The 16,816-nt window shown below is 28.1% G+C and overlaps 3 protein-coding genes and 1 pseudogene across 4 annotated transcripts; 2 read left to right on the plus strand and 2 right to left on the minus strand.

The window, feature by feature from the left end:
* Positions 1-125: 125 nt before the first annotated feature.
* Positions 126-2,443, plus strand: MKS88_000490 (regulator of chromosome condensation; the record flags this gene model as incomplete). The annotated part of the gene is made up of 2 exons (XM_067215989.1): positions 126-1,893; positions 1,974-2,443. The coding sequence occupies 2 exons, from the start codon at positions 126-128 to the stop codon at positions 2,441-2,443; spliced, it is 2,238 nt and encodes a 745-aa protein (XP_067075727.1).
* Positions 2,444-5,353: 2,910 nt separating this feature from the next.
* On the minus strand, positions 5,354-6,887 carry MKS88_000491 (coatomer subunit epsilon; the record flags this gene model as incomplete). Its single annotated transcript, XM_067215999.1, has 2 exons — positions 5,354-6,181; positions 6,870-6,887. The coding sequence occupies 2 exons, from the start codon at positions 6,885-6,887 to the stop codon at positions 5,354-5,356; spliced, it is 846 nt and encodes a 281-aa protein (XP_067075728.1).
* Positions 6,888-8,190: 1,303 nt separating this feature from the next.
* MKS88_000492 lies at positions 8,191-9,684 on the minus strand (annotated as a pseudogene). The gene is made up of 2 exons: positions 9,653-9,684; positions 8,194-8,899 (listed from the first exon to the last, which is right to left on the minus strand). Coding segments are annotated over exons 1-2 (738 nt in total).
* Positions 9,685-13,785: 4,101 nt separating this feature from the next.
* Positions 13,786-15,690, plus strand: MKS88_000493 (plasmepsin X; the record flags this gene model as incomplete). Its single annotated transcript, XM_067216020.1, has 1 exon — positions 13,786-15,690. One exon carries the CDS (start codon positions 13,786-13,788, stop codon positions 15,688-15,690), a length of 1,905 nt encoding a protein of 634 aa, XP_067075729.1.
* Positions 15,691-16,816: the final 1,126 nt, after the last annotated feature.

A 16,816-nucleotide genomic window follows, 5' to 3' on the forward strand; every position in this document is an offset into this window, starting at 1 on the left:
TTTGAGCTGAACGACCGGCATATTTGTGCTCGTGTAGAAGCGGCAGAAAAAACAAATAGTCGTTGAATGATAGAAGAGGGAGGCATATATTAAGGTGAAAGGAAAGAAAACATAAAATCAGTGAAATGAAAAAAATAAAAAGTACCCTTTTCATATTTGGGTCTGGGGAATGTGGTCAGTTACCCCCAGAATATTGTACTGACTATATTCAGGTAAATCCAACAGCTGTTCAGAATTTACCAGGTGATATTGATGAAGTAATATGTGGATCTATGCACACAATTATAAAGACTAAAGATGATAAGATATATTCTTTTGGTTGTAACGACATGGGTGTATTAGGAAGAAAAACACATACAAATAGTATAAAGGATGCTGAACATTTTCCAACTCTTGTAAATTTTACCTGCACATCAAAAATAAAAAAAATTACTTGTGGTGATAATCATACAGCGATATTGCTAGAAAATGGAAAAGTATATGTTACAGGAGGGTTTAGAGATTCTTGTGGTGTTTTGGGTTTACCATTTTTTGAAAAAAAAAATGAAATTATATCTAAATCCGATGAATTTGTAGAAATAAAATTTAGTTTTTCAAAAAAGAATAGTAAGTATAATAGTAACTCTTTACAAAATAATGATCAACAAGATGAGGAATATAATAAAAGTTGTTCTAACTACCTTGACAGTAATGGAATTATAAATAAGACTAATGATGAAGTTAAAATAATTAATATAATATCAGGAGAAGATCATTTAGTATGCCTTGAGGAAAGTCGAGAATACCTTTTTGCCATGGGGAATAGTGACTCTTGTCAAGTATGTAATACTTTTTATGAACAAGGTCAGGCAGAAATTGAAAGATTAAAATATGTATTTCCCAAGTGTTATCATTACCAAGATTTGGGGTTCCATGAAAAAATTAAAAATATATATTGTGGAGGAAACAATACATTCATTCAGTTAGAAGAAACATTAGATGTATATGCCATTGGTAGAAATGCATATGGTTCATGTGGTGTGTCTATGAAAGATAATATAATAAAAAAATTTGAAAAAATACAAGAATTATCGAAAACAGAAATAGTACAACTATGTGGAGGTCAAAGTTTTACTGTATGCTTATTAAAAAATAATGATTTGTATATATGGGGAAATAGAGAAATATTAGGTATGGAATATAAAGATGATGCATATCATCCTTTAAAGCTAAATTTTTTTCAGAAAAAAAATTATTCTATTAATACTATAACTTGTGGTACTGATCACTGTTTAGTTTTAACAAATGATGGGAAATTATTTGGGTGGGGCACAGGAGGAAATGATTTTGACGAAAATACATGTATAAGCACCATTGAGAAAAATTTTCCATCTGAAATAAATTATGTAAAATTTGTTCATAAAGCAATATCAAAAGATAATACAAACAACCCGGATGAATGGATGGAAGATAAAATTAAAATTGTGTCGTTCGCTGGTGGTTCGTCCCACTGTGCTTTTATCTGTTCGCACGTAGATCCAGAACGTGTGTCAATAAAAAGAGGGTATGATGAACTGTATGAGGAAGAAGCGTGCATGAAGAAACAGAAGAGTGGAAGGTACTTTCACAATGCCACAGAGGAAGGGAGAGGCGAAGCAAAAATGGTGCATGTTGGAGATGCCAAAGGACTTACGCACATTAATGTGAAGGTAGATGTGGACATAAATGAGGAAGTAGGTGCGGATGTAAATGCATATGCAGAGGTGGGAATAGAAGGGGAAAAAAAGAAAAATTTAGTAGGCGGAGAAAAGGGAAACGGTACCAACGAAAAAGAGTGGCAGGACGAGAATATTAAAGCGTACATAGATGAAAAAACAAAACAAATGCAAAGCGTTGAGGAAGAAAATATAGAATGTAACAGTGAAACAAGTTATACTAGAAAAAAAAAAAAAAAGAAAGTTTTTTTAAAGATTTATACTACAACTCAAAATCAGCGAGTAATAAAAATTTTAGCCCTTCAAAAGATGAATATCATGGAGGAGCACAAAATGATAATGCAGAATTAACTGAAAATGATATATTAAATAATGAACAAAATAAAAGAAGGAGAAGCGTTAAATGTAAACCTCATCTAAGTAATGAAAGTCCAACAAGAAGACAGCCACGAAGATCTTGTAAAGAAAATACTTCATTAAATGAAAATATGCACAGACAATATTATCAAATTGTAGATACACCTATTACGAAAAAGAAAAGAAGAACAACATCATATGTTAGATGTAAAAGCATTAAACTTAAAACGATTTTAAATGAAAATAAAAATACCAAGTCAAAATCGGTTAATGCAAAAAGAGAAAGTGTAGGTAGGTACTATTCCAAACGAGAAAACTTTAAACGAGAATCTGCATCTCAGACACCAGATGTAAAAATTATAAGAGCCAAATCGTCAAAAATGAAAAATTAAAATTTTTTTTTTTTTTTTACCTTACCAATTTTCTTCATTTAACTCTGTTGTCACTAAATTTATTGAGACCTTTTAATGTGCACACACCAGTGCATATTTTGTGCTTTAGCCGTCTTCTAAGTTTGACTCGATTTCAACAAATTTTAATGATTTTCTTATGGGCTTTATATATATATTTGCAATTTTTTTTTTTTTTTTTAATTATGTACCATATCATTTTACTTCTCTTTATATTTTTACAATATTTCATTTGCTGTAACATTATTTTTTATGAAGCCCTATTTATACTACAGTATTTAATGTGTGTATAATTTGTTATATCTTATTTAAATCTTTTGCCTTTTGTTCGTATAACTTTTAAACAAGTCAAAAATGATTCATTTTATTTCGCTGCTTTTGTTTCACTCCATTTTATTTTACTCAACAGTTTGCGTACTGCTCGGTGTTCGTAAAAATTGCATACATAAAAAAGAAGGAAAAAAATGAAAATGAACACACAGTGAATGAATTAGGTTTGGGCATGATATAACTGGTTTATCAGTACTTTCTGGCCTTGTGCTGCTAGTATGCTAGTATAGGTGCACACACATATTACGCATATACATATGTACATATATATATATATATATATATATATATAAATACATATATATACAAGTACATGCATACACGCACATGTGAAGGCATGTTCCCCCTTTTTTTCGTTGCAAGGGAACGTTAATAATTTATATTTATAGGCCTGAAATAAATTTATCTATTTTTTCCCCCTTAACTAGCACAAATTAAAGATCTTGACATAGGGGCACTTTCCACTCTTGCTGCTTCGCAAGTGGAAGAAGGTCTTTAATTTTGCTATATTTTATTGTATTTTATCATTTATATTTTATAATAGTTACAAAACACCTGACTTGTTCAGGCGAAAGGGTCTTTTTCCTGCCAAATAATACATGACGAAATAGCTCCACGATTGTACAAACTGAACAAAATATTTTATTTTTCATCGCCGACTTATGAATTATTCTTCTGTGGGTTATACTGTTGTTTTAACGTACGACATGAACTATTAAACATAAACCTAATTCTACTAGAACGAGGAAATTAGCAAAAGGGACCTCCATGTGTAGGCAGCGATACAAGCGTATACATATATACATATATACTTATATATATGTATGTATGTATGTACGTATGTACGTATGTATGTACGTATGTATGTATGTATGTATGTAATATAACGATGTAAATGGAATTAAACAGGGTTAATGAAACTACGAAAGGGGAACAAACGTTGAAGAAAGAAAGAAGTACATGAGGAAAAAGAAATAATTTGGCGTACATAAAAGTAACGAAATTTTTTATTTTTTTTTTTTTTTTTTTATTTTTTTTTTTTTTTTTTATAAACATAAAATGTTTATATCCTATTCAGAATTTTTTTTTTTTTTTTTTATTTATTTTAAGTGGTAAAAAATATTTCATTCAAAAAGAACACTAAAGGGATACTTATCATTGGCATGAAGTATGAACAGCATATTTGCAACGTTAGATAGAAATATGTAGTGCGGGAGTATAACACGTATGTTTGAATGTATCTATTTTAAAATGCTTACAAGAATGATATTCCCCTCTTTCCATGGGAAGAATTAAAATATTTGTTCAGTACATTTTTTATATTTAAAGGAACACAGGACAATTTTGTATCATTGATTGTGTTGCATTTAGTTGCGTTGAGTTTCTTTATTTTTTCACACTATTTTATTTTTCTTCTCACGCTATTTTATTTTATTTTCAACATATTTTTACTTTTTTGTATGGAATTAGCATAGTCTCAATGATTAAATCGCCATTTTACAGTTTTAACAAAAATTCGTTGTTGGTTCAGTGCCTCAAGGGAGCATGCTTATATTACATTCCCCAAGATTTGGCAGTCATCGGAGCTTTCTTATATTACCAGCATAAAGTAAAATAGACGATAAGAGGATAACATAACAAAACAGACAAAAATGTGTAGTCACTTTATAGTCGCAAGTTAGGTCTATCGGACTATTCCCTTTTCCTTTACGGCATTATGCTGCTTCCTTTTTGGTACATATGAAGTACTTATAAGACATGGATATACAAATATAAAATTGTTTTCATTTGCTATTTTTTTTTTACAGAAAAATCAACTTACAAATGGTAAGAGAATACGCGTAAAAAACTGCAATGAGTCAATAGATAATTTTTTAGTTAGAAAAAAATTAAACAGAGATGAAGTAAAAATACGAAAGGCAAGAAATGTATATTCGATATCGTTCATATGAGGAGAAAAAAAAAAAAAAATGGCTCGCTGCGCAAGGAGGTTAAGCGGGCAGATACGACCACGCATACACAAGGGAAACGACAAAGACATACATAATAATGCTGAAAAGAATACACAAAAGAAGGTTTATATATATATATATATATATATATAATATAATATATATATATATATATATATGCATACAATCGTACGTGCGTGGGGAAATGCTAGAGATTGCGTACGTACCCCCCCCTCCACCTTTTTAAAAAATAAATACGAAACAAAGCTTAGCGTGTTTAGCCCTTCTTTCCTTTATTTTGATTTCCTCGTTTGTTTTTCTTTTTTTCCTTCTTCTTAACTTCTTGGTGCACGAGAAATGATATGTAATCCCTTACGCGTTTATGCCATCCTCGGTACCTCATTATACATCTTCACAAAAAATTTCCACATATGTACATGTACACAAGTTACACAATTGTATATTTCCCTATTTACATGTACGTTCAAGTTAAAAAATTTTCCCTTTTTTTTTTTTTTTTTTTTTTCTTTTTTCAACTCATTTTTTTCCTCCAACTTTTTTCCGATAATTTTTTTTTTATCTTTTGAGCTTCCATGGCTTGCCGGAACAGCTAAAATTCTGCTACAAAATTATCAACCTCGTGGTCAATTTTCTTCAAAACAGTCAAACTGTGATGCGATGGGTAAAAATTATATAGTTGATTTAAATACTCATTGGCTTCGTCTAACTCAAATAAATACAAAGAACATGTAACTAAATTAAAAATTATATCGGCATTGCAAATTTTACTTTTCATGGAATTTTTTAAAATCTCTTTTGCATCATTAAACTCATAATTTAAAATATTAGATACCCCTTTACCATTCAAAATAACAGCTGATATATCATTGACGACGGAAGTATAGAGAGATTCTAAATCATCAAAAATTAAAAAAGACTCTTTATTATTATCATTATATAAATAAAAAATAGCTAGAACAATTTTTATAATCGGTATTTCATCATTCATTTTTAAGTAATCATCAATCATTTCTTTAACTAAATCGTTTCTATTTATACTAAATAAAAAAAAAAATTTTGCCGCCTTTATTTCAATATTATCGTCATTTAATAAATCAAAACATTCATCCATCAAATCATGCTCAAAAAGTATTCTACTTTTTAATATAGTGCTATTGGTTGATGACGTTTTTATTTTTTTTATTTCTGTTAACACGTCTTCTTTTTCGTCTAAATAATAATATTTGTAATATAAATACAACAAATATAAATTTTCCTCTTTTGAATTTCTTAAGTTTAAAATTAAATTATTGTTCATATTATTAATCATATAAATTTGATATATGTACTCCGCTGCTTGCATTTTTTCTTCTTCTCCCAAGTGCTCGTAGGTCTTCAGGCAGTAGTTGTTAAACCCTGCGTAAAAGTAGTCTCGAATCTAAGAAAAATAGACAAAAAAAAAAAAAATATATTTGTATATATATATATATATATATATACGTAGCATTACAAATAACTGCGAACATACATACGGATGAGAAACAAAATATTTTTATGATTGCTCATATGGCATGCACACGAAAACGCATCCATACATGTTCTACTAATAGCATGAAAAAATATTATCATATATATAACTACTACGAGCTGCACACCATTATGATGGGATGCAAAACATTAAGGCATTTTAACACATACAAACACATATACATAACATATACGTTACATGTATAGAAAAAACTACTCAAAGAGATTCATGCTCACGAACAAAAGAGCGCTCTTTTCTTTTCTTTTCTTTTTTTGTAATGCTTACAACACAAATTTACATCATTGTAATGCAGTCATTTACGAAGATACAACCCACACCATGGGAAATACGCGCTTCTTCTTCGTTTTGATTTATACGTGCATTATACATGTGTACACATAAATTTATACATACATATACATGCATCCGCATACATATATATACATATACGCTCATGTAACAATATTATGTACACAAATGCCCATGCCCACGTGCAGCACTCCCTTTTCACATATCGGTTCCACGCTTGCGAAAAATGATGGTATAAATTTCTTAACATAATTCTTCGCTCATTTCAAGGATGAAATATGTTTCCTACCTGCAATGCACCATCCATTGTACAGATAATGTAAACGATAAGGAATGAGGGGATAAAAGAAGTACGAAAGGGTAGGATAACGTACAAACGGGTACGATCAGATACGAAAAGATACGACAAAAAGATCTTGGTCGAAATAGCGTAAAAAATGAAATGAAAAAACGTTCGATAATAACGAGTACACGCAAAAATGGAAAACTCAAATGCAAATTAATTGCGAAGCTCAACTGCTAAAGAAATATACTATGATTTAAATATATGCGAAACTGCTCATGCATATATTTCCTTTAATCTTATCAAAACATACTTTTATAAATACAAAGAAAGAGCTGTTTTAACAAAAAAAAAATTAATTAAACAAATAAATATCTCATTGAAACAAAATTTTCTTTTTTTTTTTTTTTCTTTTTTTTCTTAGTTATGTATTATACAAAATAGAGAAAGGTGTAAATAACGACACAAAAAAGTTTATTCACTACGACGTACTAATATAATAATAAAAGTAAATTTTCCTTTTTAGAATAATTTTTTCTTTCCCCTACTACTGCACAGTATCGTTGATCAAATATATATAAATTTTTCAGAACAATGAAATATTACATCCCTGCTTATTTTTTAATCTCCATGCCTTATTTAATATAATTTGTAAATGTACGTATGCTTATGTATGCTACGTATGTGTGTACGTAACGTATGCATGTATATATGTGCATGTGCTGAGGTGTACCTGTATGCATTACGCAAGTACATATTTTTCGCTGTTCTTGTATATGTACATAGCTCATATGGCCAACAAAGCACTTCATTCTTTTACATAAAAAATTGTATTTTTTATTATCATGTTAAAAAAAAAAAAAAAAAAAAAATCAACAAAAGGGTAAATAAAAAAGGGGCTGGCAATGGTAAAAATACGTATATACATAATACACACACATACATACATACATACATATATATATATATATATATATATATATATATATATATATATACAACAAATATAATGTATATACATGGACATGTTCGTGTGTACATGTGTAAATTAAAATTGAGCGAATGAATAAATACGAAAATTTGTGAATATGCAATGCAAAAAATTAAAAATGTACGAGGAAATATGGTAAAAAAAATGAAGCATTAGTAATATAATAAAAAATAATACAAAAACATCAAGGTATTATTCTTTAAAAAATTATTACCTCCCATTGTGATATTATATATATATATATATATCACAATAATATTCAAATGAAAAAAAAAAAAAAAAAAAAAAAAAGAATTATATACACGTTGTCATTTCTTCCCTTTTTCTTTTCCTCTTTTACGATGTCAACTTTTGCGTAATAATAGTGTCCAACAATTTTACACTTTCCAATGTTTTTTCATTTCTTTCTATTAACTTAAGAGGAAAGTCAAAAGAGAGTGAAAAATTAAAAGGTGTGTAACTATATACAAATTGAAATAAATCCTCGACTGTATGATGATGATTAAATTTTTGAGTAATTTTTTTCCCATTATATAATCTAATATGTAATGTTGTTACAGGTTTACTGTCATCTACGTTTATTTCTTTAATATCGTTTGTAGATGAGGACAATATTTTATTTATTTCTTCTTCACTCATACTTGCTCTATTAGCAGCTCCTAATTTTACACCTTGCCCTTTATATAATACATCATCCCCTTTTCCTTTTGGATTGCTATATATTTGATTACTTTTATCTTTAATAGCAACATTCATTGTTTTATCCTTTCCTGATAATTCTTTAGGTAATATACCTGCTTCAATATTCTCCATAAATTTTTTATTTTCCTCTATTTCTAAATCACGAAATTCCCCATCATCTACTATAAATCCATTTTTATATAATGTTATATGTCTACAATTTTCTGGTAATTTTGAACTAAAAAAACTTTGAACTAAATCATCGTCCGAGTTTTCCACTTCTAACCCACTGTTCTGACCTCCTGTGTAATGTGCAACTCGTTCTTTATTTTTCTTTTCATCTTTTCTTAAATCGCTCAGAGATCTGTGCAGGCAAAAGATGGGAAAATAAAAAAAAATAATAAATAAATAAAAAAATAAAATAAAAAAACAAAAAAATAAAAAAATAAAAAAATAAAAAAATAAAAAAAAAATAATAATTTTCTGCCAGTTTTTTATGTACACGTTAATGTGTTTACATATATGCAAATGTACATATATACACATATACGTCGAACAACTGCGCGGTTCTGCGTGAAAAATACACACAGATGGGAATGCATTTCTTATTAAAAATGACTTGTTATGCTAATCGTAACACGAAACAAGCGTTACACTCATTTACATTTTGCTTTAATTCGACAAAAGCAACATGCTGCTAAAAATTTATATATAATTTCTCTTAGCTTTATTTTATAAGAACAGTTATTTATGTACACATACGCATACCCACATACACATACACACATACACATACACACATACACATACACACATACACATACACACACACATAAAGCATAAAACAATATGTACCCTTTTTATTATTCTCTTTTCGTTTTTTATAAATCATATGTTTATATTACCCCTCAATTTGGCATTAATGCGTGCCTTTTCGAAAGAAAAATTGGGCACAAATATGTACATGTAAATATTATATATATATATATATATATATATATATATATGTATACATTTGTAAACTACAAAAGTACACATTTGTACACCAATGTATATGTTAAATTAGTACGTTCATGTAATATACATAAATATGCACATACATATATACAAAACACACCACAACTTTAACTTAAAAAAACATAACTGCATTCCTTTTGAAAAGGAATAGTAAATGTTACGTATATTACTGCAGTCATCATGCTAATATAATTGTGTGTACATTATGAATATGTTATACCTTATGTTCGACATGGTGCCAAAATTTTACTTAATTTCCTGCTTATTTAACTTTAAGAAATTTTGCGTTAATTTTTCAACAGCTATATTGAAAACTAGTTAATATTTTCACAAAAAATATATTATTTTTACAAAGATAATTGTTCTTCCTTAAATGGATTTAATTTATCTTCGCTCCTTTATACACTCACTTATGTATATATATGTACATACGTAAATATATGTACATACGTATATATATGTACATACGTACGTATAATACGATACAATATTTTTTATCATATAAAATTTAAACATCATTTAACATTTTTGAAAATAAATTGATGTACCTAAAGAGGCAATGAAATTCAAGCAAAACCCTATGCTTGTAAATATATATATATATATATATATATAAATATATGTATCACTTTTGTTTGTTTTTTTCCCCTTTTATGGAAACAATTGAAAATTCAAATTTTTATTTTCTTTTTTTTTACCTTTTTTTTTTCTATTTTTTTCCTATTTTTTTCTATTTTTTTCTATTTTTTTCCTCTTTTTACCTTTTTTTTTTCTATTTTTTCCTATTTTTTTTCCTTTTTTTTTTTCCTTTTTTTTCCCTTTTCTTTTTTTCCTTTTTTTTTCCTTTTTTTTCCTTTCTTTTTTCCTTTTTTTTCCTTTTTTTTTACTTTTTTTTTCCTTTCTTTTTCCTTTCTTTTTTTCCTATTTTTTTTTCCTTATTTTTCCTATTTTACTTATACATACATCAAATGTACATAAATATTTATTTACATGTACATACGTGTATATATCAGTGCAAATTAATAGAAACCAAAAATTAGTAAAATCGTACGTGGAAAAAATTGCTCAATTCGCACTTACTAAAAAATTTTGAGTATTGCAATGCTTTATCTTTAACATATATGTTTTTATCTTTAATATATATTTTTTTATCTTTAACATATATTTTTTTATCTTTAATATATATTTTTTTATCATTAATATATATTTTTTTATCATTAATATATATTTTTTTATCTTTAACATACATTTATTTTGTATATTTAAAAAAATACACAATGGTACCGCAATTTAGATCAACACAAGTATTTTTATGTAACATTATTTTTATGCACGATTAAAACCATTCTTCAAAAGGCGGGAAGAGTATTGTAGTACATGTAGAAAAATTAAAAGCTTAGTTTTGTTGTTTACTTTTTGAAATTTACTCTCTCATAGGAATTTAAAAAATTGTCTTAACTTGTACATGTACGTATATATGTAAATATATATGTACGTATATATAACACACATATATAAGCACGTATATGTAACACATGTATATATGCGCGTATATGTAACACATGTATATATTTGTGTATATTAAGTTTTAACTTTTCCCCCGCCAATGGCTGTAATATTTCAAGGAAAATTTGTAATGCTCTATATCTTTGGCGGAGAATGTTCATAAGGTGTAGTACTAACTTTTTCAACAGTTCAAAAGAAAAAAAAAAAATTAATGAACACTTGAACGAGTGAACAAATATATAAATACTAATACTGTAAAATTATATTTTACGAGTTTTACGCTTTTTTCCTCTCTCCTGTTTTTCCCGTTTTTTCCCGTTTTTTCCCGTTTTTCCCGTTTTTCCCGTTTTTCCCGTTTTTTCCCGTTTTTTCTACAAAATTAATCAATGCGAGCAAAAGGAGCCATAAATTAGGAATTTACGAAAATTCTCCATGGCACATTTCACATGTCACTTTTTTTTATTTTTACATAATTAATGTTTTCTACATAGAATTTAAATACATTTAGGTAAAGTGAAAGAGTACAAATCGATAAGAAATTAGATAACTATTTGTAGACATATATTAAAAGGTTCACTTGATAAATGCGAAAATAGAAATTATGAAAATTTTAAAGTTTGTTCCCATAATGTCGTTTTTTATGAGAATAAAAAAAAAAAAAAATGAACTTTTCAAAATAGTGAACTAATAAATTAAAATTCCAATTACACACACTTTTTTAAGAACTATCAAAAGGAAAAATTCACTTTAAAAATATGCAGAACTGAGAATATACATAATATAAGCGCAAACGTATTTTATGTTTACTTAAATGTATATTATATATATATATATATTATTATATATATAATATATATATGTATATATATATATGTATGTGCATATATATGTGTATATTTTTTTTTTTTTTTTTTTTTTTTTTGGCTAGTTACACCGTGGGGAAAAGGCATTCTCAAAAAAATAGCCAAATTTTTACTTTGAACTTCATTTTTTTTTTTTTTTTTTTTTTCTTATATATATTAGTGTACATATATCAGTAGAAGGAAAAAAAAAAAAAAAAAAAAAAAAACATCTTTTTTTTTCCTTGACGAGTTATGTATAGATATATTTTTTAACTACAATAGGATTTATAAACATGATAAATTTTCCTTAATTTTTCATATGTAGGAGAATTGTGTGTTAAGAAGTGTTGTTGAACACAAGTGAAAAACATTTTGTGCTTTTTTTTCTTTTTTTTTGTTTATTTTATTTTTTTTGCATCGAATAATAAATATGTGCTTAGAAACGCTATTTACATAAATACAAAAATTTCACTATTCGATTTGTGAAATTTTTTTTCTCCACATATTTCCTTATTTAACTGAACGTTGTGTATTTTCAAAATAAAGACCATCTGTATATTTGAAATTTATGAATTTGCATTTTCCAGACGTGTTAACTATTTTTTTTCTAGTTTTTTTTTTTTTTTTTTTTTTGTTCTTTCTGCGATTTTTGAGCTATTTGTGCTTTTTTTGGTTTTGTTTAGTTTTGTTTTTTTTTCCTTTTTTTTCGTTTTAATCAGCTAAAATAATCAAAAAGCTCAATTTTTAAGTCACAATGAGCTGAACAGATCATGCAAAAAAAAAAAAAAAAAAATATATATATACATATATATATATATATATATATACATGTATACATAGGTACTTACGTTTATAATTACACATCAGTGAAATGCAGGTTTCATGATGCGTTACAACTAATGTATAAACAAATTAACAACATCAGAAAAAATCCAAACTATTTTTTTTAAAATGTAGAAATCATGGAATTACGTTATATTTAACTTTATGATGAATTTATTTATACTAATGGTGTCTATTACATGTCACCATGAAATTTAGCTAACCATTTTCTCTATTTTCACTCCATTCCTTACTTTGTTTTCTTCTTTTTCTTTTTCTTTTTCTTTTTCCTTTTTTTTTTTTATTTTTTTTTTTATTATTATCATTTCATATTTTTTGCTCAAGTTTATGAACATTTTAACTGGCATTTTTGGAAACTTATACACGAAACGAACAAGTAGTAACTAAGCCAAATATTATGTGCAAGCTTTTTTAACATGTTTTAAAAATAAAAAAGTGTCCAACTTTTGCCCTTAAAGACAATTGCAAAATTATGCATTTATATATACATATATATATTTCATAAACTGCATGAGTTTTCCAAATGCTGCTAAACTTTTTGTTGTTTTATGTGATTGAAGTGTTGTGGTACTCATTTTTAGACTTGTTTATTTATTTTTTTTTTTTTTCCCAAAAATTCATGTGGAAAGAGAAAATTTACAAAAACTTTTACACAACAGTGAGACGTTTACTTAGCTAGAATTTTTTTTTCGAGAATTAGAAAAAAAAAAAATATTTCCGTCTCCTACTCGTATTATTATTATTATTATTATTATTATTATTATTATTATTATTATTGTTATTATTATTATTATTATTATTATTTTATTTTATTTTTTTTTATTTTTTTTTATTTTATTTTTTTTACATTAACCACGACTTGTTCTCATGTAGTCCAGGTTCCTACAAAATAAAAAAAAAAAAAATATATAAAAACAAAAGGAGAACAAAGCAAATAAAAGAAAATAAAACTAATTAAAATTAAGTATAATAAAGCAGTTCAATATATAGCAAAAATAACGAAACCGCAATATAGTATAGACAAAAAAAGAACGCCAACAACATGAAAAACGTTCCTGCTGTAGCTATATTTTACGTTGCCTTGTGCTTTCTTTATATATTTAACGGGGGTAAATGCGACAAACTTTACAAGCTAGGGCAGAACCCCATCCCATGTTCAGAATGCAAAGATATACATAATTGTAATGCTTGTTTGTTTGAAGAGAATGAATCATCTCACGCAATACATTTAAAATTAAATAAAAAAAATAAAACTGATCATAGTAATTTGAAAAAACATCACGATTCGTTAAAACTAGGTAATGTAAAATACTATGTAAAAAGAGGAGAAGGAATTTCGGGAAGTCTGGGTAATGGCTCCGGAAATACGTTAGACAATTTACATGTTGTTTATGATGAGATAAAAAATAGTAAAGAGCGTGAAAAAGATAGTGAAAAGGAGCGTAATAAAGAGCGTAATAGAGAGCGTAATAAAGAGCGTAATAGAGAGCGTAATAAAGAGCGTAATAGAGAGCGTAATGAAGAGCGTAATGAAGAGCGTAATGAAGAGCGTAATAGAGAGCGTAATGAAGAGCATGATGAAGAGCATGACCTGAAAAATAAAAACTTTTTAGATTTTACCAAGTACAAAGGGGACGGGGAACTGCCCGACCACCTGTCAGGGGTCCAAAGGCACGAATATTTTGAAAAAAAAAAGAGTACCAGTGATGGTGGTGGTGATAATACCAGTGGTAGTAGCGCCAGAGCCGGTGATGGTAGTGCAGATAGGAATGATAGTCGTGGTAACGCTAGCACTGACACTAGTAGCGACCTCAACGCTAACCGCTACACTGACCACAATATGACCCCCAATGAGAGCAATTCAGAGCTCGAAAAGAATTTCATAGACCTAAAGAACCAAACTGCAACCGTGGAGAGAACTGAGGAGAACGTATTCTTAGTGCCTCTAAAGCATCTGAGGGATAGCCAATTTGTGGGTAAATTATTAGTTGGTACTCCGCCTCAAGAAATACATCCAATATTTGACACAGGAAGTACAAACTTATGGGTTGTAACAACAGAATGTGAACAAGATTCTTGTAAAAAAGTAAATAGATATAATCCTCATATGTCTAAATCGTTTAGAAGATATTTCATTGGTAAAAATTTACACATAGTTTTTGGTTCAGGTTCAATTACTGGTTCAGTTGGAAAGGAAACTTTTATATTAGGCGATCATATTGTACGTAATCAAACATTTGGATTAGTTGAAAGTGAGTCTAATGATAATTTGGCAGGAGAAAATATATTTGAATATATAGATTTTGAAGGTATTGTTGGCTTAGGATTTCCAGGAATGTTATCTGCTGGGAATGTTTCTTTTTTTGATAATTTATTAAGTCAAAATAAAAATGTATTTCCACAATTTTCCTTTTATATATCTCCCTATGACGAAACATCTACTTTCATAGTTGGAGGAATAAGTAAATCTTTGTATGAAGGTAATATTTATATGATACCAGTAATTAAAGAATATTACTGGGAAGTACAGTTAGATGCTATATATGTAGGTGATAAAAAATTATGTTGTAATGAAAAAAGCTATGCCATATTTGATACCGGAACGTCCTATAATACTATGCCTAGTTCAAAAATAAATTCTTTTTTCGAATTGGTGAGCTCTATTTCATGTAATGAGAATAATTATAAAGACATTTTAAAGAATTATCCAACTATTAAATACGTCTTTGGAGATTTAGTTATAGAACTATTACCAGAGGAATATATGGTATTAAATGAGGATACTTGTATACCTGCATATATGCAAATTGATGTACCTTCGGAAAAAAATCATGCTTATTTACTTGGTAGTATAGCCTTTATGAGGCATTACTTTACTGTCTATATGCGCGGAAAAGAAGGAAAACCCTCCATGGTTGGAATTGCAAAGGCTAGAAAGGGCGCATAGCAGAACTAGCGCAGATGGAACTGCAGAAGGGGCAGCACAATTAAGATAGCACGAAAGGGGATGATACTATTAGTGTGCACAATGGATGCGCTTTTGAGTGCGCGCTGGAATATACATGGGATTATATGTATGCCAACTTGTCCAGTAAAGCAGTGTATACAGCGTGGTAATCTTGTGCGTTATTGCATTTATTTTATTAAACATATTTTGAAAAGAAACTAACACTGAAGGGAAGGTACACCCAAAAAGGAAGCATATTTTAATCAATCAGACGTGAATACTATGAGCATAAATCGGGGAATAAATCGGTGCGTACATGTTCAGGTACGCCTATATAAGCGGAAGGAGGGAACGACTACAAATAATAAAACATTATCATCATATACAAATATATACATGGGAAGAGCGAGACTCGTGTTGAGGAAACGTGAAGGGTGTTAGAACATGCATTATAAAGAGGGCATAATATATGCGTCATTTGTTTTTGTAAAATTGAAAAAGAGAAGAAAGAAGGGGCATGGAAAGCATTTGAATCGTCTGAAAGGGGGAAGGGTGGGGGAGAATTTCTTTTCCGATCCGTATGCTTGCTCGCGTACGCTTATGTTTCTTTACCTATTGATCCGTTTACACACTCTTCTATGTATTACTTTCCTTTTTTTCGTTTACCATTAAAGTGAAATTCTCTGCATTCCTAAATACAAATCGTCCATTTATGTTTAGCATTCTGCAACTTGCCCTTTTCCCCCCTTCATAATCCTGTGATTATGGAATATGTTTACTCCTACATATATACGTATATATATATAATAATATATATATATATATATACATATATATATATATTATATATATATATATAGGTATAAGCAGTATGCATATATTACGTATATACGTAACCTTATTATTAATTTTTCTATTTAGCCTCATTTTGTTGATGTCACCTACCCTTGATTCATCCTTCCTTACACTTCACCATCTTATTAATGTTTCTTATAACCCTATTTTATTTATTCGGTTATTTATTCGGTTATTTATTCGGTTATTTATTCGGTTATTTATTTGGTTATTTATTCGGTTATTTATTCGGTTATTTATTCTCATATCTATTTGGTTATTTATTCTCATA

Source organism: Plasmodium brasilianum, chromosome 1 (genome assembly GCF_023973825.1).
Source record: "Plasmodium brasilianum strain Bolivian I chromosome 1, whole genome shotgun sequence".
In the NCBI taxonomy this organism is placed as follows: domain Eukaryota; phylum Apicomplexa; class Aconoidasida; order Haemosporida; family Plasmodiidae; genus Plasmodium; species Plasmodium brasilianum.